We start from the raw sequence: 22,871 nt of genomic DNA on the forward strand, positions 1-22,871 counted from the left end.
ATGCCCTTGATTGGTTTTTATCCTCTGTGAATTTATTCCCATCCAGGATGACCATGTATGTGTTTTTCTCAGACGTCCTCGGAGAAAATTACAGGCTGAATTATCTACTGTTTTTAGCTGAACTCTTTTTTTTTTTTGTGGTCCTCCGGTAATTTTAGTCCTGTCCAGACGCACATATCTGAGTCTCTTCTCCTCATGTTTAATAAAATATCTATTTGTCCACTGCCACTCACTGTAATTATACTTTGGGCGCACGTTTCCACTGAGATCCATGTTAAAAACAACAGCGAGTGGAAATGGAGGAGCTACTGAACACCGCAAAAAGCCAAAAAACTCCAAAAAAAACTCACTGGTCCTCCTGTTTTTTCAACGCCCCCCTGAGAAACTAATCCCGTCCGAAAAGGGCTTTAGATTATATGTTCTGATCAATAAGGGTCACACACACATATTGTCGATATTTATTTGGCTTTTAACAAAACAGACACAGCTTCAGAAGCACTCGGAACAAAATATTTTAAATGCATCACATTTGCATGCCCCTACAAAAGAATCAAGAATCATACTGTACAAAGAAGGGTTAAAAAAAAAGATTTAAAGAGATTTAAAACATAGATAAACTGCATAAACTGCAAAGGCAAAAGAAAGCTCTTTAAAAAGAAAAAAGACATCACTCAACAAACACACACACACACAATAAAAAAAACATGTAATATTTAAATGCTTCTCAAATCGGTAAATGCCCATGATATTGACCTTTTATAAAAATAATGACCTGAAATTCCAGACCACGAACCGTGGGAGGAAATTGTAGAATGATCTACGCTCTGGAGACAAAATCACAGCATGTCCTTAACGGTGGAGTTCAGAATGGCGTTGTGATTGGCTTTTTTGGAGAGCTCATTCTGGAGGAGGAAACCAAACGACAAAAGGTAAATATTAGCCTGTTTTAATATTTATAATTGTTGTGTTGAAAGTGTAAAATAAATGGTCTCCCCAATGTACAATGACATGCCAAAAATCATGAGATCACAGGGCATTTTCACCTGTAGCTGGGTTCTCTGGTCTGAATCATTTGTCAGGTGTGGGAGCAAGAAGGTAAATATAGCTAGAAAATTCTGTGTTCCAAACCAGCACCTATATCTATGTTGCGTGAAGCTGCCTAAACACTGAACGCAGAATATTTGCAGCTGTGCTTTTAAAACATTGTTTTCAATGGGATGCATGCTGTCCACTGGCATACATGTTCAGTGTAAAAACAGCTTATATAATACAGCAGCAGAAGAACCATTATTTGTTAAAAGCTGCATTAATTAATCAGGTTAAACTGCACCTGAACAACCGTTTATCACAAATATGAGGAGTATATTTGATAGTTTGTTGGGATTGAGACCGGACCATTATTTTGCACTAAAAAGGCGCACCAGATTATAAAGCGCACTTTCAAGGTACGTTTATTTTTAATTTTTAATTCAACAGGTCTCGCTAACTTAGCTAACTAAGTTAGGTGAAGAAAACTAATTTAAAAAGAAGAAGTTTTAAGAGAACCAGGGCGATATCAGCTGCCAGTTCGTCCTACATAGTTTGTTTTAACACGAAAAGCAAGCAGACTACAGTCCGATATACTCGCCTCTGAATGAAGAAAGAGCTAGCATGGTTAGCGGCTAATGCTAATACTGCTCCAGTCTTAGTGATGGAGAAACTTCACTGGAACAAAACCGTATAACGATGTACTTCAACAGAGTGGCTTCCGGCATGTACTTTGGGGCAGTGGTGGCTCAGCGGCTAGAGCACGTATTCTTATTCACTGCACGTGTCTTCTGAGTGTACTCACTAGATCAGGGGTGTCCACACTACGGCCCGCAGGACATTTGCGGCCAGTTTCCTTTTTTGGAGCGGCCCGCGAGGTATTTAAGAAATAGAATGAAAGTTGTCCCGCTGTTCAGCAGGTTTTTATAATGTGAGATTCAAAGTTTGAACGCTAGGTGTCAGAAACGGGCCAAAGAGTCTAAAAGCGGAGAGAGTGCGCAGTTGTAGCGCAGAAAACGGCCAAAGAGTCTAAAAGCTGAGAGGGTGCGCATTTCTAAAGCAAAAAACGGCCAAAGAGTCTAAAAGCTGAGAGGGTGCACATTTCTAAAGCAAAAAATGGCTAAAAGAGTCTAAAAGTGGAGAGGGTGCGCAGTTGTAGCGCAGAAAAACGGGTCAAAGAGTCTAATAGTTGCCGTAATTAAGGAGTTTAAATGTTAAGAGACATCATGAAATTAAACATCAATTTGAAAAATCTTAGTTTACACAACACTGTCAAAGATAAAGATAGTAAGTCAAGTAAAATGGTGTGTAAATGAAATAATCAGGAAAAAGTATTATTTAAAGTGGTATATTTCATTATTTGTTTTATTACAGAGTCTGTGGCCCGTGACTTCAAATATATTTCTCCTTCTGCCCCAACAAAAAAAGTTTGGACACCCCTGATCTAGAGTGTGCGTGTTCACAGAGTTGGTGGAGGCCAAATCCTATCTGTGCCCAGCACAAGTATGGTGCGTATGATTGTTCCATCATGCGGCAGGTCAGTGTAAAAGGCTGTGAAACGTTTTACTTACTGTAAAGTCTGCGTAACTGATGGAGCTGGGCTTCTTATCACTGTTGGACTCCTGCAGTGGAGTTCTGGGGTTCGGACAAGTCTCTATGGTCTTAGTTCTCTGCTGGATCAAACAAACAAGATCAAATAAATGAGCCTCGCTGAATCAAGAAAATCAGAATCTGGACAAACACAATGTCCTGGGCAATGGTGCTCTCTAGTGTTTGTCAAAGGAACTGTTTTGTGTACTCTCTCTCTTTCTCTCTCTCTCACTCTCCTTAAAAACATTTAAAATTAAAAATGTTAAATTATCCACAATAGTAACATGTTATTTTTGGGGTCAATTTGACCCAGCAATTTTAAACTATTTTATATTAATATAGTATATTATAAGTATAAGAATAAGTATATATAATATAATAATTATTCAAGTTTTTGTGTCACATGCTATATTTGTTTGTTGACTCCTTAAAACAACTAATAAAATAAATTAAATAAATACAAAAATAATTAAATAAAATTAATCTCCTTTATTTACCTAAAACTTAGAATAGAGATCGTATGGGTATTTTAATGGCTATAGATTTTAATGGCTATTATGTTTGGGGTCAGTTTGACCCCAGCAATTTAACCTCATAAAAATTATTATATAATAATTAAATTGTTACCCAAGTTTGTCACATGCTATATTTGTTGACTACTTAAATAGCCATTAAAAAAAAAAAAAAAAAAAAAAAAAAAAAAAAAAATCAGAATACATGATATGCGACTACCTAAATTTACCTAAAATTAAAATACAGATCTTATTGGTATTTTAATGTCTTTATATTATTTAAGTAAGTATTTTTTTTATCTAAAATATTTAGAATTAAAAATATTCTGTTATCAACAATAGTAACCTGTATAATGTTTTTGAAACGCAAAAAAATTATATTATAACTGAATTGTTAACCAAGTTTGTCACATGCGAAATATTTGTTTGTTAACTACTAAAACAGGGTATCTGCTAGTATGGGTAAATACACATTTTAACTACTCAAAAAAAAAAAAAAAAAAAAAAAAAAAAAAAAAAAAAATTCCACAATTTAACAAGAACAGACAGAACAAGACTGAATAAGATAATTTTTGCTTTTATGAATCCTTATCGCCAAAATAGAGGATTTTTTTCATCAAATCCAAGTATTTTCACTACACTGTACGACAGGGATGGGCAACTGGCGGCCCGGGGGCCGCACACGGCCCTCGTCATCACTCAGTGCGGCCCGCGAATAGATCAAAAATAATTTCATAATTTCATAATTAAAAAAAAAAAAAAAAAAAAAAAAACGTAATTCTACTTTTGACCGCTAGAGGGCGCTGCCAAACAACCACGAAAATTGACATTGACATCAAGTCCATTGTGAGCCAGCAGGCCAAACCACAGCTCTCTCATTAGCTTCAATAAATGTTGGGCCTCTGTGGTCTAGTTTTCTGCTATTATTGAATGAGCTATTTGCAATCAGTTTTTAAATCTTTTTTGTTCTTTGTTATAAATGAGTTCAAATGCCTTTTGCACTTTTATAAGCAAATGTTTTGTCCTTGTTGCTTATGAAGGACTTGTTATAATGAACTTATTTTACACAGAGGAACTACTGTATTTGCAATCAGTTTTTTAAGCAAACTTTTTGTTCTTTGATATGAAGGACTTCCTTTTTGCACTTTTTTTAAGCAAACGGTTTGTCTTTTGCCGTATTAAAATGCATTAATATGCAGAAAATAGTTGTTGATAAATGTTGGTGCTGTAAACATACAGATATAAATTCATATAAAATTTGTTCTTATTGAAAATCATTTGTAGCGTTTTTCATATTCAATTATTTGAAGTGCGAGGTCATGTGGCCCTCCAATGGTCATGCTGAAAAAAATGTGGCCCTCTCCATCATGGAAGTTGCCCATCCCTGCTGTACGATATGATATTGCATAAAACACCCCTATTATTTAGTATTTAATTTAAAAATACTGCATAAAAAAAAAAGATTTTTTTTGTGCAATTTAACCCCCGAATCAGCAGTTTCCACACTCCTACAGATAAATCAATACATTTTGATAACTGAAACTCTTATTCAAAATTTAACGTGTGAAAATAAAACAGTGCCATTTTTACAGACATTTTAAAAGACATTTAAAGACAGTTTAAGACAAATTAAGCCCTTTAATTTATTTGTCTAAACAAAAAAAAAAACTAAAGACCTTTTAAGACTTTATATCAGGGTTCATACACTTTTTAACCAACACATTTTCATGATTTTTTTAATGACTTTTCCATGCCTTCAAGTTCAATTTCCATGACCAGTGCAGACATAGAAAATAAAACCAAAAATCAACTAAAACTATAACTAGAATTGATCATAGTAGACCTAAAATGAATGAAACACAAACTTTAATAATAAAATGTGTGTCAGATCCTGAGAGCTCCATTGTTTAGGGCTAAATTGCTAAATTAACTCTGAGCTGATTTATGTATTTGTAGCTCAAAATAGATTTTCTCCATTGATAAATTGAAACACAAAGATTTGGAGACCAAATTTCTGTTACTTTTTCAAAACTTACTAGGTATTTCTATTTTTCCAAAACTTATCCAGGCCTGGAAATTGCTATTTTTAAAATTCCATGACTTTTCCAGGTTTTTCATGACTGTACGAACCCTGTTATATGGATCTGCAGAAACCCTGTTTATATTTCAGACTATTCTCACGCAGATCTTAAACACAACACAGATTAAACCAGGATAAATTTGAGCAGTGGTTTTACCTTTGCTGATAGTGGAGGCTTTCCAGGAACACAGAGGAAGGTGCTGGACACGTTGCTGGTGCTGACACTGCTGCTGATGCTGCTGCTGCTGCTCATGGTTGGGGTGCGAAGAGCAGCTTGACTAGGAGTCTAACAGGAAAAAAGAACAGGGAACTGAATGAGGACAGTGTCTGTGATTCAGCCTGAGCTTTTTATTTTTTTGGTCTGTTTATCTGCTGCACCTTCCTGATCTTGCTGGGGGTCACGCTGCTGTTGGCCTGTCCGTGGGGTCTCTTAGTGGGGGTTTTAAAATGAGAGCTGTCTGCTTTTTTGGACATCTGTAGAGCAGCGGAGAGGGAGTCTGTGATTATTAAAAGCTCCCCTGTGTAGCAGAGTTATAATCGATCAAAACAAACACAGAACTCACACGCTCGTTCTTCTCCTTGTCCTTCTGCATGCGATGCTCCTCCCACTGCTTAGAGATGTACTCCATCACCCTCTGGCCTTTTAACAGGAAGGGGGAGCCCTGAGTCTTTTCCCAAGCCTCCACGTGGGTCTTCAGCTCTTCTTCTAGCTGTGTGTGCACGAAGAGAGAGAGAGAGAGAGAGAGAGAGTGAAACAAAACACTAATGTGGACAAGAGGAGTGTGAGTAAAGAAAATAGACTTTTGTATCGTATAGTGTTGATTTTCAGACTAAGGAAACGTGTTAAAGTTAGACAATGAGACAGCAAGAGTGTTAAATGGCCACAGAAGTCCAATTTTAAAACACAGATGAGGGGAGGGCAGGGCAGATAACACACTACAGACACGCCCACCTTTCCACAGACCCCAAGCTCACTCGGGTTGCCATGCTAAGGACACCGAACCTACACAAACGAGCATAAGACGAGTTTAATAACTCCTACCAAGCAGGTATCTAGTGTTTTATTGACTGTATTTCACACAATAGACAGATACTGTATTTTCAAACAATAAAGCCATATCCGGTCAGGATTATTTTCTCAGGGGGACGTCTGTGATTTTTTTTTTTACACTTCTACTCAGTGATAAAACTCCTGCATCCGGACTGCAATTAAAAAAACAGGAGGATCAGTGATTTTTTAGGGTTTTTTCTCAGTCACATGACATTGCGGCGTTCAGTAGCTCCTCCATTTCCACTCGACGTTCTGTTTTTAACGTTGATCTCTGTGGAAACGCACTGCCAAAGTGTGAGACAAAACTCAGAGATGTGCGTCCTGACAAGACTAAAATTACCACAGGACCACGGAGTTCAGTGAAACACAGTAGATAATTCAACCTGTAATTTTCTCAGATGAACTAATTTCCCTTGAGAAACTAATCACGTCTGGTTAGGGCATAAGGTGCACCAGATTGTAAGGCACATTTTAAGCGACAACAGTAGAATCAGGAGTGTCGCCATGTTTTCCTTCTAATTCAGCAGGTCTAGACTATGCTGATCAATGCAGGGGGAACTCATTCTAGAGTTATACCTTGGGAAGCAACTTCTGCACTTTGGCCCGATCCTTGCTCTCCTTCAGTAAAGCTCCTCCTCTGTTGGAGAATCGGTTTGGATCTGCTGCCTTTCTCTGCATAAAAAAACAGAAAACAATCACTTATAATTGTCTACTCAATTTTATTGAAGACTTATTGAATGTTTAAACATTGAGAGTTTATTAAGAGAGTTTTATTTGAGCGTTTTCTCTGAGCACCTCAAAATCCTGGAAGAGAACCCAGTGACGTTCCCATTTCTCTACGCCCTCCAGTAACGGACGAGCCGCCTCATAAACACCCTTCATTTTCAGCAGCTCAGAATCGTGTAGGAGCAGCAGCTCCTCTGTGTAGTTATCTGTAGAACAGCAGAACAGAGGAACAAAACTATTAATATATGTTAGTTTAAGGGGATTTATTCAACTTTAGTTAAATCCCCTTAAATCTAGTTTTTCAAATGTAAATGTAAGATGCCTATTGTTTAAACTTTTAACTTATATTTAACCTTTTTTTTTTTTTACTTTTTTTGTCGTTTTAAGCAATTGCATCTACTGAAAATGTCTAATTCCTTAAATATAGATATTTCTGCTTGTTCTAAGTATTATTTCTTGACAAATAATGTAGAAAAAAAAATTAACCAGTCAAGTTATTATACGTCTGGTGCCCAAATTTAAGCCAAATAAAAATAATAATAAAAAAAGATAATTTGTGATCATTTTAAGAAATATAATAAACATTATTAACTTACCCCATTCTCAGATTTTTTGCTTGTTTAATATAAGTATATTGGTCTAAATTTACGTATCTTGTCTAGTTTTGGCCAATTAATATTTTGCAGTGTAGCCATGCTGGGTTATTTCCAGACCACCAGCGTAGATACATTCAGAAGCACTGTTGGTGAAGTGTAAGATAGCAATGAGCAGGGTATAAGATAGGGCCCTGAGCCATGTGCTCTTTTTAATCACAATAGAGAAAGTGGTCTGAGCTCCTATTGGTTAAAACGAAGTAACTTGCTAAGATGTATTTTTGCTGTGTTTTGCTCAGAAATGTAACTTACTATCACAGAAGTGTGCATTGAATGGTTCTCTCTGCTCTGGTCCAAACATGCATTTGTCCCACAGGACCACGAGCTCCTGCCGTACTTTATCAATCACTTCCTCCAGCCTGGCCCGCTGCAGAACCTCCAGACGCTCCACTGTGTTCCTCCACTGTAAAGACACAACATTTAGGTAAACTCTGTGAGCCATCATCCTGCTTTTCCTCTTTGACAGAAGCGTTGTTTTTTATTTTATCATTCTCTGATAGCAGATAGTACCAGAAACCCACTATAAAGCTCCTACCCTTCTAAGGTCATCAGACAGAGTGCTCAGTGCTTCCTGTTTAAATTCCTCCGCTTCCTCTTCCGGATAACTCAGGCGATGCCACAGGCTGGTAGCTCGATTCTTGAGTTTGTCCCGAGATGAAATAAGGGATTCCTTCTTTATTTCTAGCTACACAGGAAAGAGAACGGAAGTTTAGACAGATTATGTTGAGCAATTTTATTTCTACTGTAAACTTAAAACATTTGGGTTTCCAGGTATTTACATCTGAATCTGATACACAGTTCAAACGATACTGTAGCAGCACCTTCTGTCTGAAACCACCTATTTTTCCCATCAGCAAAAAGTATTGAAACATGTGACAGGGAGGTGTGCTTTACTGCCCAGGCGTGTCCTGATTTAATTATTATTTAATCAATAAATATATATAAATAAATGTTTCTACGCAGTTTCAGATTTGTGTTTTATCTGTGCAGACTGAGCATTTATAGTTAGAGGACTAAAAACATGAAAACTGAAACTATGAAGCTGAAAGAAGATGCAACATCAATCAGTTACTGCAAGCAATGGATTTGCAACTAAATACTAAGTCTTATTCACTTTAATCTATTTTAAGTGTATCTGTTCCAGCACTTTCTGCTGATGGGAAAAATGTGTGGGTTCAGACAGAAGGTGCTACAGTATCTTCTGAACTGTTTATCAGATTTAGATGTAAAGACCTGGAAATAAAAGTTAAAATGATGATCTTTTGGCTCATAATCATCTTTTAATGTCAACCCCAAATGTTTTAATTCTACAGTAGAAATAAAGGGATCGGCATCACTGTTCCAATACTTTTGGGGGGGAGGGGACTGTATATAGTTATAAGTGATCAAAATAAAGCCATTATTATACTTAAAACAAGATCAATTTTCAATGTTGTAATGGATTGTAATTCACTTATGTGAGGAGGGAGTGTGTTCCAAATTAAGCAGAGCATAGTTTCCTTTCTAAGCTGTAGAAGGCGGAATATGGAGCTAGTGTTCACATCACTCGCACTGTTAAAGCTCTCAATTATTTCTGTCCCTCTCCCAAAAATACAAGGAAGTACCAGCTCTCTCATTTTTTTTAATCATGATTTAATCCCTGAATATTTATCACAACAATATTAAAATACATCATGAACACACAGTCCTCACAGTGGAAACTGACAGGTTAAATCTCTGAGACAACTTTTTGTATCCTCCCCCTGAACAACTATGTTGAACAATCTTTGTTTTTAGATCATTTGAGAGTTGTTTTGATGAGCCCATGATGCCACTCTTCAGAGGAGATTCAAATAGGAGAACAACTTGCAATTGGCCACCTTAAATACCTTTTCTCATGATTGGATACACCTGGCTATGAAGTTCAAAGCTCAATGAGGTTACCAAACCAATTTAGTGCTTCAGTAAGTCAGTAAAAAGTAGTTAGGAGTAATCAAATCAATAAAATGATAAGGGTGCCCATACCCATAATGCATATTGCACATTTTCTGTTAGTACAATAAACCTCATTTCAATCCTGAAATATTACTGTGTCCATCAGTTATTAGATATATCAAACTGAAATGGCTGTTGCAAACACCCAAATTTTTAGAATTAAAAATTATTAAAACTAATAGGGGTGCCCAAACTTTTTCATATGACTGGCAAAATTATTCATGATGATACATTCTAAAATTATTTTTTTATTTACATTTAAATATCCGTTTTTAAAAGCTTTGTTTCAAGTAGAAGAAAAGGTGTGACTAATAAATGCAACAAAAATTAAAGTAATGCTCTAAAAACACAATAGCATTAAGCTTGAATACCTGGCTGAGGAGCAGCTTCAGGGCCTGGATGTTTTCGTGTGTGAGCAGGAAGATGTCTGTATCAGAACCCACAGAGTCCCTCTCCAGGCTGGTCTCAGGCTCGTGGCCCATCTCATCCATCAGGTTCTTGATGTCCTCCCGGAGGCCAGAGAACACCTTCACCCTGCTCTCCTGCGCCGACAGATGGGACGGAGCGACAGCGGTGATTAATAACAGACATCCTGTGGTGAGTGTTGATTACTCAAGCTCTAACTTTTCCCAAACTCCCAGAGGAGCAAGAGAGACACAGGAAAGAACTAAAGTAGCTAGAAGCTAGGGGTGTAACGGTACGTGTATTCTGTATGAACCGTCACGGTACAAGGGATCACGGTTAGGTTTGGGCAAACACACACAGAATACACGGTAAAGAGACTTGTGAAACCAATGAACATAAAGCGGAACTAGAGTGCAGAGAGCGCACGCAGATAATTCAAATCATACACCTTTTACAAGGTAAGATTCAAGCACTTTTTAAGCACTTTCAAGGCCCATTTTCAAGTTTTTCCAGCACCTTTTTCAGCTGTGGTAAATTAATGTTAAGTGATATCTCAAAACTGCGATTCAGCCATAATCAACATACCGCAAAACTATTCTCCACACTTCACACACTATTCTACTGAGAAAAAAAAAATACTTCTAAGTAAGTAACAAGAATTATGGATTTATTTGTGTCAGTTTCACACAATTTAAATACCAATGTTCTTCAATGTATGTTTACCCTATTCATTTGATTGAGCAGTAATTGTAGTATGTCAAATTCAGGAGGAGTTGAGAGCATTTATACATACATATACTCAACTCATACACTTTTTAATGCATTTTCCAGGATTTCAAGCACCTGTAGGAACCCTGGAACAGTCGCCTGTCGCTTTCCAGTGTAAATGCAAACGCTTGTACTGTCTCTCCCTCCCTCTCTCTCGTTTCATTTTGTTTCCTCTCTCTCTCTCTCTCTCTGTAATTATAATACAGCGCAAAATTATCTATTCTGTCAGACCTAAACCACTCTACACTTTTATAATCATCCCCTCAAAAAATAACACTGAGAAATTCCAGTATAAAAAAATTATGATTTTAATTCATTTTTTTGTGATTAATTTAATTTTGACAATATAATGCAGATTTTTCTTAAAAAGAACTAAAACTCTGAAATTCATCCAGTAATATAATTAGGAAAAAATATGTGTATTTTAAGCATTTGTTAAAGTAATGCTGTTGTTTTTGTTTTTAATAAAGCGCCACAATCAGGATCATTGTTTGTTAGTTGCCCCACGTATGTGAAATGCCCTCCCAGACTCACTGAGGGCGCCACAGGAGCATGGAGTCTTTTAAAAAACAAATAAAAACTTTCTTATTCAAAAAGGCCTTCTAGGACATTTTTATGCATATCTATCGATGTGTGTAATTTTGTTGTTTTTATCCACTTGTTTTAAAATATTTGCTTCTGATTTTATTGCCTTTTACGTTTGTAGCACTTTTAGATTTCTTTGAAATGTAAAGCGCATTACAAATAAAATGTATTTCCAATAAAAAGATGGAGCCTCTCATGATGACAGTAGGAGAGAACCCTGGTTTCAAGCATTTAATAGTAAAAGAGCTTGAGCCTCATTAAAACATTAAATTCCAAAAAACTAAACATCGTTATAATGAAGATTCATTGTTATTATGAAGTTAATAAAGGTGAGGCTATACACAATGCCCAGCCTCTTTATTTTTACCACCCCTAGTTACACCCCTAACTAGAAGCCACAGAGCCAGGGTCTCTCCCCTGCAGCCATTACCTTCTCCACACTAAGGTTCTTAATGTGCTCCTTGAGCTCCTGGAGCTGTGTTTGGGAAGGCAGGCTGCCGCTGGGAATGTAATACGGAGTGGAGCACAGGGTCACACACAGCTCCTCGTCCTGCTGCCTCAGGTCATTCAGCTCCCTCAGCCGCTCGTTCTTTTCCTTCTGGAGCGTCTCCAGCTGACAGCGGAGGTTCTTCTCCAGCTGCAGGACCGTCAGGTCCTCCTCTAACTGTGAATAAAAAGGAGAAAATACACAATAATTAGAGTAAATGAATAAAGAAGTGATCCAGACTATGAAGGAACACATAAGGAATCATGTAGTAACTTAAAAAGTGTTAAACAAACCAAACTATCACTACTTTGTCTTATTGTGCAGTGTGAAGTATGATAAATACACAATGCAAAAATATTGCATGAATTCTATCTAAAACAAAGGCAAATGTACAGTAATGAAACTATGATTCTTTGCTATACAAGGTTGTAGCAAAAAAGGGAAAAAAGAACACTGTTGAGTTGAACACAATATGGATTCTATAAAAAAATAAAGAAAAAAACAATGAGGCAGAAAATGAACTGATGGGGACAAATGTTAAGAGTATCTAATAAATCACAGTAAGATATTGATATACACATTATTTGTAGCTTTATATGGAATATGGAATATGTACTGTATTGTATGTAAACTCCAGAAGCATGATGGGAAATAATCTCAAAAAGAATCTAGTGATCCAGACTATGAAGGAACACATAAGGAATCATGTAGTAACTTAAAAAGTGTTAAACAAACCAAAATACAGCAACTAAAAAGTCACTGAGATGGTCCTGATGAGTGCCAGTTTCACCATCATAACATTTTTGATGATCTTTGCAGAGATGTGCAGAACTATCTCTATCTACTTTGAAGAATTTAAATATAAAACATATTCTGGTTTGTTCAACACTTTGTGTTTCTATATAATTCCATATATGTTTTTCCATCATAATTTGGATGACTTTAGTGTTAATTAACAATGCAGAACATTTTAAAAATAATAATAATAAAAAAACAGAATTAATGGTGTCCATAAACCATTTTGACTGGTAGTGTATAAAATTGTCCACAGATTTTTACTAATAGTCAATGAACCAACATGCCATGGCATTAAAGAATGCACTACGCGTATACAAAAATAAAAGGTAAATTCATTGTAATGGGCATACATAATCTGCCTCTGGTATTTTTTTCATGGGAAATAAAATAGAGTAAATTATGCTTTTGTTTTAAGTAGTAAAAGCCTGATTCGTTTGATTACATTTGCCTTATGTGACACTTATGCATGCACACCAGGCAACGACAATGCAGAAAAACAATATTATGCTGCACTAATAATAATGATAATAATAATAATAATAATAATAATGCTGGTTCAAGATCAAAAATGCACATAGCATACTCTGTATGGGTCCATAGACATCTCCAGACATAATGTCTCCAACTCCTTCTGTGTGGTAATGATACTGGTTCTAATGCGATGTCTCAGAGTCTCCTCTTCAGTGATCATGTCCCTTAAAAGGTCCTGTGCAGAAGATTAATGGAAAGTACAGTTAAGTTCAACAGGTGCAACAAATATCTATGTTACAATAAACAGCAAAATAACACAAAAATATGCTGCTGCTCACCTCAATGTGCTTCTTTACAGTCTGCATTCTTTCAATTCTCTGATCCTCCATGATGCCGATACTGTCCCATATGTCCACCAGCCTCGCCATGGCGTGGTTTATTCCAGAAACAAGGGAGAACGCCAGAGCTTCACTGAACACAGAAATATAACTTACAGTTAATTTAAAGCTGGTTCGAGCTCTTTTTAAAATCTTTTTAAGATTCTTGCTTACATCGAAAATGTAATTTTGAAGACTATATTAAAGCTATACAGGAACACATGCAGAATTATTTTTAATAATGACACAGAATAGGCTTTGTTTTTTACTGTAGTTTCTTCTACGTAGCACATTTATCTTTGAGGACAGATCTGCACACGCTTGGTATTTTAATCTCAGTGTCTTTATGATGTAAAGCCACCTGGAATAGATTTCTAAGCATCATGAAGAAGTTCCTGGAGGTGCTAAACTTGGCTCACGCAAAAGCGACGTGAACAATGTCAAAAACCAATCGGAGATGAGCTATGCGAAGCTGCAAGGCAAGAATATTTCATGTGACTGTTTACTAACAATTTGGAAGAAAGAAATTGATTCTTACTTTAATATGCACAGTATTTTAAACACAGGTAGCACTAAATTATATTATTATTATTATTATTATTATTTTAAAAATCACTACTTTGTCTTATTGTGCAGTGTGAAGTATGATAAATACACACTGCAAAAATTATGTTTTTTATAGCATGAATTCTATCTAAAACAAAGGCAAATGTACAGTAATGAAACTATGATTCTTTGCTATACAAGGTTGTAGCAAAAAAAGGGAAAAAAGAACACTGTTGAGTTGAACACAATATGGATTCTATAAAAAAAATAAAGAAAAAACAATGAGGCAGAAAATGAACTGATGGGGACAAATGTTAAGAGTATCTAATAAATCACAGTAAGATATTGATATACACATTATTTGTAGCTTTATATGGAATATGGAATATGTACTGTATTGTATGTAAACTCCAGAAGCACGATGGGAAATAATCTCAAAAAGAATCTAGTTGCAGTCTTGCAAATAATGAGCATTAAAATAGTTTATAATAGTTAAAAAATAGTTCAAAATATTATTATTTCAGTCTCTTTAAATCGTGTAGTCTAGTGTATGGACAGCTTTAGTTATTTAAAATCAGTGATGTCTCGTCTGCGCATGCGCCCGCGGCAGTAAACGTTACTGGTAACAGTTAGCTTCGCTAGCTAACAGCTGAAAATAAGGAAAAACAGTAGTTAGCTAAGTAACTGACATAACTAAATAAACGTTTCCACTACAGGAGGAGATGAACGTCATATCTACACAACAACACAGCATCAAGGTACCGTCAGACATGCTGAAAATACAGTTATTTATCCAAGTAATAAAGATAATTCGGTAAAAGCGAGCTAAAGACTTAGCTACTAAGCTAACGTTAAAGTTAAAGCTAAAGCTAACTGTTAGCTCCTTTCTCTGACCGCGGGTTAATTTATATCACTAATTCCAGATCTCCCGGGGAAGAACTCACCTTTTTCGGCTCCCCATCGCGCTGGTTTGGGTGTAAACTGCCCGGATACGCCGCAGTCTGACCCGCAGGACGAACAGCGCTCACTGAGCCAAACCCGCCGCTAAAATTTAAATTCTGCCTCTTCCTGAGAGCTTCCTCACAGCCCGGCCCCAGTACCGCCTCCTACCGCCGGGGCCCTGCACCCAGCACCCAGCCCTGCACCCGGTACTGGAACTCAGCTCTGGAACTCATTATACTCCTGTAGATTTAGCATTTTAGTATTTAAGTACAGTAATGAAGTGAAAATAACACTCTAGTAGATACATATACAGCATTTTAGTACTTAAGTACAGTAGTGAAGTAAAAAAAAATACTCCAGTAGATACAGATACAGCATTTTAGTAACCTTACTTAAGTACAGTTGTGAAGTAGTAAAAATAATACTCTTATAGATGCAGATGCAGTATTTTAGTACTTAAGCACAATAGTGAAGTAAAAATAATACTCCTGTATATACAGATACAGCATTTTAGTACTTAAGTACAGTAGTGAAGTAAAAATAATACTCCAGTAGATACAGACATAGCATTTTAGTACTTGAGTACAGTAGTGAAGTAAAAATAATACTCCAGTAGATACAGACATAGCATTTTAGTACTTGAGTACAGTAGTGAAGTAAAAATAATACTCCAGTAGATACAGATACAGCATTTTAGTACTTAAGCACAGTAGTGAAGTTAAAACAATACTCCAGTAGATACAGATACAGCATTTTAGTACTTAAGTATAGTAGTGAAGTAGTAAAAATAATACTCTTGTAGATACAGATACAACATTTTAGTACTTAAGTGCAGTAGTGGAGTAAAAATAATACTCCAGTAGATACAGATACAGCATTTTAGTATTTAAGCACAGTAGTAAAGATTAAAATAATACTCCAGTAGATACAGATACAGTATTTTAGTACTTGAGTACAGTAGTGAAGTAGTAAAAATAATACTCCAGTAGATACAGATGGAGCATTTTTGTAACTTACTGTAGTGAAGTAAACATAATACTTCAGTAGATATAGATACAGCATTTTAGTATTTAAGTACAGTAGTGAAGTAGTAAAAATAATACTCTTGTAGATACAGATACAGCATTTTAGTACTTGAGTACAGTAGTGTAGTAAAATAATACTCCAGTAGATACAGATACAGTATTTTAGTACTTAAGTACAGTAGTGAAGTAAACGTAATACTTCAGTAGATATAGACGTAGCATTTTAGTACTTAAGTACAGTAGTGAAGTAAACGTAATACTTCAGTAGATATAGACGTAGCATTTTAGTACTTAAGTACAGTAGTGAAGTAGTAAAATAATACTCCAGTTCATCATCATTATTTGGAGTATTATTTTTTACTTCACTTCTGTACTTAAGTACTAAATGCTGTTTCAGTACTTGACTGGAGTAATATTTTTACTTTACTACTTTACTGTACTTAAGTACTAAATGTTCTTTCTGTACTATACTGGAGTAGATATTGCAAAACAAAAAAGTTGACAGGGAGAATCAGCCATTTCAAAAGCTATTGGAAACCTTTTTCTGACATAAATAGTTATTCAATATAGTTAAATATTAGTGTGCCAAAAAATCGATTCACATAAGAATCTTGATTCTCATTTACTACGATTCAGAATCGATTTAAAATGTCCCAAAATCGATTCTAAGGTCCAATCCCATTTCTTCCCTTGGCCCTACCCCTCACGGTAAGTTCACACTGCAGCGGCACGAAGCGTTTTTCGCTCCGCCTCCCACTGCCCAAAGCGACCGTGGCCGCTGCAGTTTGAACTTACCGTCAGACCCACACAGAGCGTAGGTGTATGAGAATCACCGGTAAGATGGCAGAACAAGCACTATATTACCTTAGATTAACGTGTAGTTTTAATGTTTTATGGCAGAATGCTTCATAACAAGCATAAAAAAGATCGCTAGTAGTTTCAGTTTCTGTTAGCTAGCTAACTAGCTAACTTTCCAGTTCCACCTTAAATAACGCTACAGGTGGCAGCGGGCTGCAGCATTTAAGGCGGAACGGAAAAATAACAATAAGCTAATCAGAGCTAATTTCAGCTCCCCATCACAGAGGAATTAAGGAATGGACAATATGAATTAATTTCTCCACCTCCTGCCCCCTTTCTGAAGAAATACAACGGCCTAAAATTAACTAGTTAATCAGCAGCTGCTCCTGAACTTTAGCGCTCCACTGCTATCATCACATCAGCCCAGCAGCGTCACCTACACACCACCGCTAGTAGCCTTATAATAAAGCAGTGTTATTTATTATTTATTTATTGTTCATTAACGTCATTGTGATATCCCAGTGATTCCTCTGTCACTGAAGACCCACATTCCTGCACATTTTATTGTTTTTGTAACACATTACCTTCTCCAGGACCAGTGTATATTTTGGAGGCTTTTTTTTCAATAAGTTTTCAATAAATTTTTATAAATCAAATCGTTTTGAATCAAAAATCGATTTTGAATCGAATCGTGGCCCCCAAAATCGGAATCGAATCGAATCGTGAGATAGTAAAAGATTCCCACCCCTATTAAATATATTATAATATTATTATATAATATTATTTGCAGTTATTTATAGATATGAATTGTTCTGAACGTATTTAACATTTGAAATATAATGTTTTGACTAATTTATGATTCATATTTCTGGAAACCCTTATATATTTAGCTTTGGTCAAATCTGGTTCAAAGTGCAAACTCCATTTCCAGTCTGAAGAGGGAGCCCAGGATAAAGAAATGCCACTTCTTGCATAATGGTGCTTAAAGTCTATAAATATAATTTTTCTAGCTTGGTGCATAAGGGACTATGCAGAATGACCTGGCTAATAATGGGTGTAACTCTTCTGTGGTTTTCCCTGTTTCCTGACTGCTTATTATTATTTGTCTTATTACCTGTCACAATATTAATTTAGTTGTTATGATGGATGAACTTACCAAAGTTTAACCATGTCTCTTATGGACAAGGATGTGGAACATGTGATAAGAATAAAGTACACTACTTTATTCTAATCACTAAAGTCTTTAAACACAAGTTAAGTAAGTTTAACAAAACTGCTCCAAATTATCTTTCTCTTATGGCTGAATTAACTCAACTTTACTTAGTTTGTCTTTTTTCTATGTTCTGTACCTTAAATGTCTTTATATTCCTTATGTTTTTATGTGATAATTACGTATATAACAGTAACAAATTTAGATAAAAACAAGCTGAAGACAGGAATGTACAAAATGAAAAATTAATGCAGTAAATGTTAATAATTTGTCATTATTTAATAATAAAAAATATATAAACTACTGTCTGTGTTTCTTCACAGCTTTTTATACAAGAAGATTCCACTGAGAAAATGATAGTCACTCGTCTGCTCTGTCCTCAGCTCCACTTCTCCTGGGGATATGTTGTTGTGAGTATTATGAAGTAAACTAAAACTCAGTTCCCACACTCACTCCTCAGTCCTCTGAGTAGTTTTAAAGTTTAGTGTCTTTCTACTTTAGCCAGCTTTATCTTGGCCTCTCTCCTCCATCACACTGGAGAGATATTAATCATAATACTGCTATGGGTTGACTGCAAGAATACTGGTAAAATACACTGATATAATCCATATTTTTGTGTTTAATTCCTTTTTTTTGCTAATATATAAAAATTTTGTAAAATAATATATAATTTCAACCATAAGGTTGAATTTGTCCATATTTCTTCCTGCTTTAGTTCACTGCTGCTGCTTCTTTAAACACTGATACACTAATACATGAATCTTTCCATAAACATATTGACCAGTTTTGAATGGAAACACAGCTTGTTTAGCGTAGCTTACAAATTACCACCAGTTTTTTTCAGTATAAAAGGTACATATCAAATTCTTTTTGCTTTCAGCCAGATGACAGTTTTTAATTTCAAATGCTTCTGAGTTTTTCGGAGGCTGAAAGCTCTACTATTAAGCTCTACTATTCTACTATTAACTGTAGGTTAAATAAGGTCAGCAACATGCAGTCACCATCTGACATTGATTATTTATTTATCTGAATAATATATCTTAGTTTTATTCCAGAACTAGGCTTTAGGACTTTACAGTCTTTGTTTTTACAGCCAAACTGTCTAATATATTAGTAAAATCTTGGTTTAATGGGAGGAAAATGTAATACAGGTGACATCTGCTTTTCTAAGCACACATTTCTGGATGTCCTAACCTCTAAAAACTCTCTTATAGAAGGTTATTACACCAAATGATTATGTATACACTGCTTAGCGTCCGAGACGCAGTTTTACCTGAGAAGAGTTCTGAGAAGATTTCGAATCTGAAACCTGTTCATTGAAATAAATGACAAATTTTGCTTTTAGACTCTTTGGCCCGTTTTCCTGCGCTATAAGTGCGCATTCTCTCTGCTCTTAGACTCTTTTGCCCTTTTTCTGCGCTACAACTGCGCAAACTCTCTGCTTTTAGACTCCTTGGCCATGTTTTTCTGCGCTACAACTGCGCAACTTCTCCGCTTTTAGACTCTTTGGCCCGTTTTCCTGCGCTATAAGTGCGCATTCTCTCTGCTCTTAGACTCTTTTGCCCTTTTTCTGTGCTACAACTGCGCAACTTCTCCGCCTTTAGACTCCTTGGCCATGTTTTTCTGCGCTACAACTGCGCAACTTCTCCGCTTTTAGACTCTTTGGCCCGTTTTTCTGCGCTACAACTGTGCACCCTCTCCGCATTTAGACTCTTTGGCCCGTTTTTCTGCGCTATAAGTGCGCTACTTCTCCGCTTTTAGACTCTTTGGCTTGTTTTCCTGCGCTATAAGTGCGCACTCTTTCCGCTTTTAGACTCTTTAGCCCGTTTTTCTGCGCTATAAGTGCGCACTCTCTTTGCTTTTAGACTCTTTGGCTCGTTTTTCTGCGCTACAACTTCACTCTCGCCGCTTTTAGACTCTTTGGCCCGTTTCTGACACCTAGTGTTCAAACTTTAAATCTCACATTATAAAAAGCTGCTTAACAGCGGGCCAACTTTCATTCTATTTCTAAAATACCTCGCGGGCCGCTCCAAAACAGGACACAGGCCGCAAATTATTTATTTAAATTCTTTAAAGATTCTAAAAGAAAATTTGTTTCTAGTACTTCTACTGCACGTCTCACAGTTACTATACCTTAAATATGGCTCTAAACACACATGGCTGACAACAACTGAAACTAGAACATGGTGATCACAACAATGAAAATCCTGTTGCTAAAATAATATAGGCTAGATATAGCCTACAATATGCTACTCAACAAACAAAATGTTAGCAGACCACGATTGTCATGTATTCATATTTTATTATCAATGTAAAAACAAGAGCAGAAACATTTATGCACTGTGTAGTCCAACAAACAAACTATACAGGCACAATTTAATTATATCAAATTATGCTTGTATTAGATTTGGATTTACTGAAAAGTGATGAATTGTTATGCTGAATTATAAAAGATAAAATGTACAAATATTATTTGTTATTTGTGTCATTAAATCTATGTCAGCTAATGCAACAAAAACAATACAAAAAGAAAAAATGATCCTTTTCTTTAATACAAACATACATTATGTTCAAATATTCAGGAATATTTATAAGTGTTAGCTGCACTATAAGGACAAAAGTAATGGGATACCTGCTCATTCATTGTTATGTCTGAAATCAGGGTATTAAAAAGAGATTTTGGAACATTGACAAGAGCTTTAGTGAGGTCAGGATGTTGGATGGTCAACTCCACAAATAATCCCATATAAAAGTATTGATTGCTCAACTGGCGCTCCATCATTCCTCTGCTCCACAGCTCAATTTTCAATGCACTTTATACCTCCTATATCCTCCTGAGACCCAGACTTTAGCTTAGGGTGTATTTTTAATTTATCATAGCTATTTGAGATTAGCAGGACCTACCAATTCTAAAAACTAAACTTCGTCTTTGTACCGGAATTGATTTTGCAAAAAAAAACAATGTCCTAATATAGGGACAGTAGTAAAACAAATAAACATTATCCTTGCCATTTGGGATCAGAAGGACCCCACTCTGCAGCAAGTAAATTAACTACTTTTAAACATAAAACCCAATGAGAATTGTTACCTGGACCATTTATCTGCCTGGACTGGCTGTAAAAACTTTTGATTGGGATTCCCGCCATCTTTTTTTAATCAATTAAGTATAATGTTGTTATGTGAAAGGGACAACGTTTAAAAAAATATATTATAATATTTAATATAATATTATAATAATCTATTATCATGGTGCAGAGAGGCAGAAATTTAATGTCCACTTATGAGGACGTAGGGTCTCAAAAGTATATAGCCTACGCTGGCATTAGCTTCAGCATGGTGCCAATAGGTCCTATTCTATTGGCAATAGTTTTCTACATTAATTAGTCAAGCTGTGTGTGTTTGTGTGCTTTTGCTGCAGCTCTGTCAACATATAATATAATAAAGTACAAACAGTAACAATAGTTTCTTCTTCTCCTTCTTTTGCAGTAAAAGTAAGAAAAAATCTAATTATTAGTAATTGTTGTGGCAGTGTTTTGATATAAGCATAGTGTAATAGTGTTTTATAGGTTGTGAAGTTTCCCTTCTGCTTCAGTAAAGCTGTTATGTATAAAATATTGATTTTTTTTAAGGCATATAGGCATATTAAGTCAGTTTTATGTTATGAAGCATTATAAAGGTGTTAATATGTTGTGAGAAGTTTGGGTACACCTTCTCAATAAATGTTTTTTTTTCTATTTTTTTATTATTTGAAGATAATCTATTCTATATAGGGGCACATATGGAGTTATGTAGTAAACTAAAACACTGTAACTGCAGCCTCCGGACTACATTGCCCAGGATGCACCACACACCGAAATCACACCTATTCCCAATCACATGACACAGCACATGGCACTTCCAGGGAGTAGATCACCTGAGTACTAGCCACATGGTTTATCCTTATGAAAGTGGCTAATTTGCTCTCAGTCTTTACTGAGTGTTGATGGTTTATCCTTGTACAACGTGTTTTTTTCCATTGCCTGTGTTACTCTCTCGTTTTTGACCTTGCTTTGTATTACCGACCTTGACTTTTGCCAGCCCCCTGATACTGCCTTGCCGTTTTTTGACCTCTGTACTGTTTATCTACTTATGGTATTGGTATGTTATCTCCTTGTTGCTGCTGTTTACCGGTATTGCCCTTGCTTTGTTTGAGCAGCCTTTTGTCTCATTATTTATTTAATAAAGTATATTTTGATTTGCATCATGACAGTAACCAATCACTGTATTTATGCAGTAAAATGATATCGTAAATAACTGTTTAACAACATTCTATTAGAAAACTGTAGAACGCAGTGCACTAACATTTCTTAGTACATTACATAAAAAGTGCATCTTTCCTATTGGTTTCTTCAAATTTAGTTGCATAATGGAGCAAGTAAAGAAGGAATGATTGTGTTGTGCTGCCCACCATGGCCACCTTCCTTTGGGTTTTGAGTTATATTTTATATATTGTCTTACAGAGTTGTAAACCATAAGAGCAAGTTACCACTTTCTTTATGGCAAAGTGTGACTTCATTCAGCTGAGAACTGCAATACACTAACTCTGTTCTGGATTTAATATACAGTAAAATACTGTTATAATGTTTCAATTATAGCTGGTTATTGTATTTATTTAGGTATTTATACAGTTTTATACTGAAACCTACTCTAAAAACTGCATTGCTTTCTAATTCATTCATGAATTTTGAATTTTTATTGCAACTTTTTGCAGCTAATGTATTGTAAATAACATTTTCACAGTGAAGTGTGACTTCATGCAGCTGAGAACTGCAATACACTAACTCTGTTCTGGATTTATTATATAGTAC

The 22,871-nt window shown here is 35.8% G+C and overlaps 1 protein-coding gene and 1 long non-coding RNA gene across 3 annotated transcripts; one reads left to right on the top strand and one right to left on the bottom strand.

Moving 5' to 3' along the window:
• Positions 1–446: 446 nt before the first annotated feature.
• Positions 447–15,118, bottom strand: zgc:86764 (uncharacterized protein LOC797431 homolog). 2 transcript variants are annotated; one of them, XM_007240856.4, is made up of 14 exons: positions 14,994–15,118; positions 13,465–13,597; positions 13,239–13,361; positions 11,801–12,034; positions 9,984–10,154; positions 8,174–8,323; positions 7,891–8,041; positions 7,055–7,191; positions 6,836–6,931; positions 5,772–5,918; positions 5,587–5,682; positions 5,366–5,494; positions 2,598–2,696; positions 447–902 (listed from the first exon to the last, which is right to left on the bottom strand). In XM_007240856.4, the coding sequence occupies exons 1-14, from the start codon at positions 15,008–15,010 to the stop codon at positions 837–839; spliced, it is 1,749 nt and encodes a 582-aa protein (XP_007240918.3). In that variant the 5' UTR covers positions 15,011–15,118; the 3' UTR covers positions 447–836. The 2 variants fall into 2 exon arrangements, with proteins under 2 accessions (XP_007240918.3, XP_007240917.3); XM_007240855.4 differs by having other exon boundaries at positions 2,598–2,699.
• On the top strand, positions 14,648–18,482 carry LOC111193849 (uncharacterized). The gene is made up of 3 exons (XR_002650747.2): positions 14,648–14,807; positions 14,973–15,197; positions 18,348–18,482. It is a non-coding gene; the product is annotated as an uncharacterized LOC111193849 (long non-coding RNA).
• The last annotated feature ends 4,389 nt before the right edge of the window (positions 18,483–22,871 follow it).

This window comes from Astyanax mexicanus, chromosome 17 (genome assembly GCF_023375975.1).
Source record: "Astyanax mexicanus isolate ESR-SI-001 chromosome 17, AstMex3_surface, whole genome shotgun sequence".
Classification (NCBI taxonomy): domain Eukaryota; kingdom Metazoa; phylum Chordata; class Actinopteri; order Characiformes; family Acestrorhamphidae; genus Astyanax; species Astyanax mexicanus.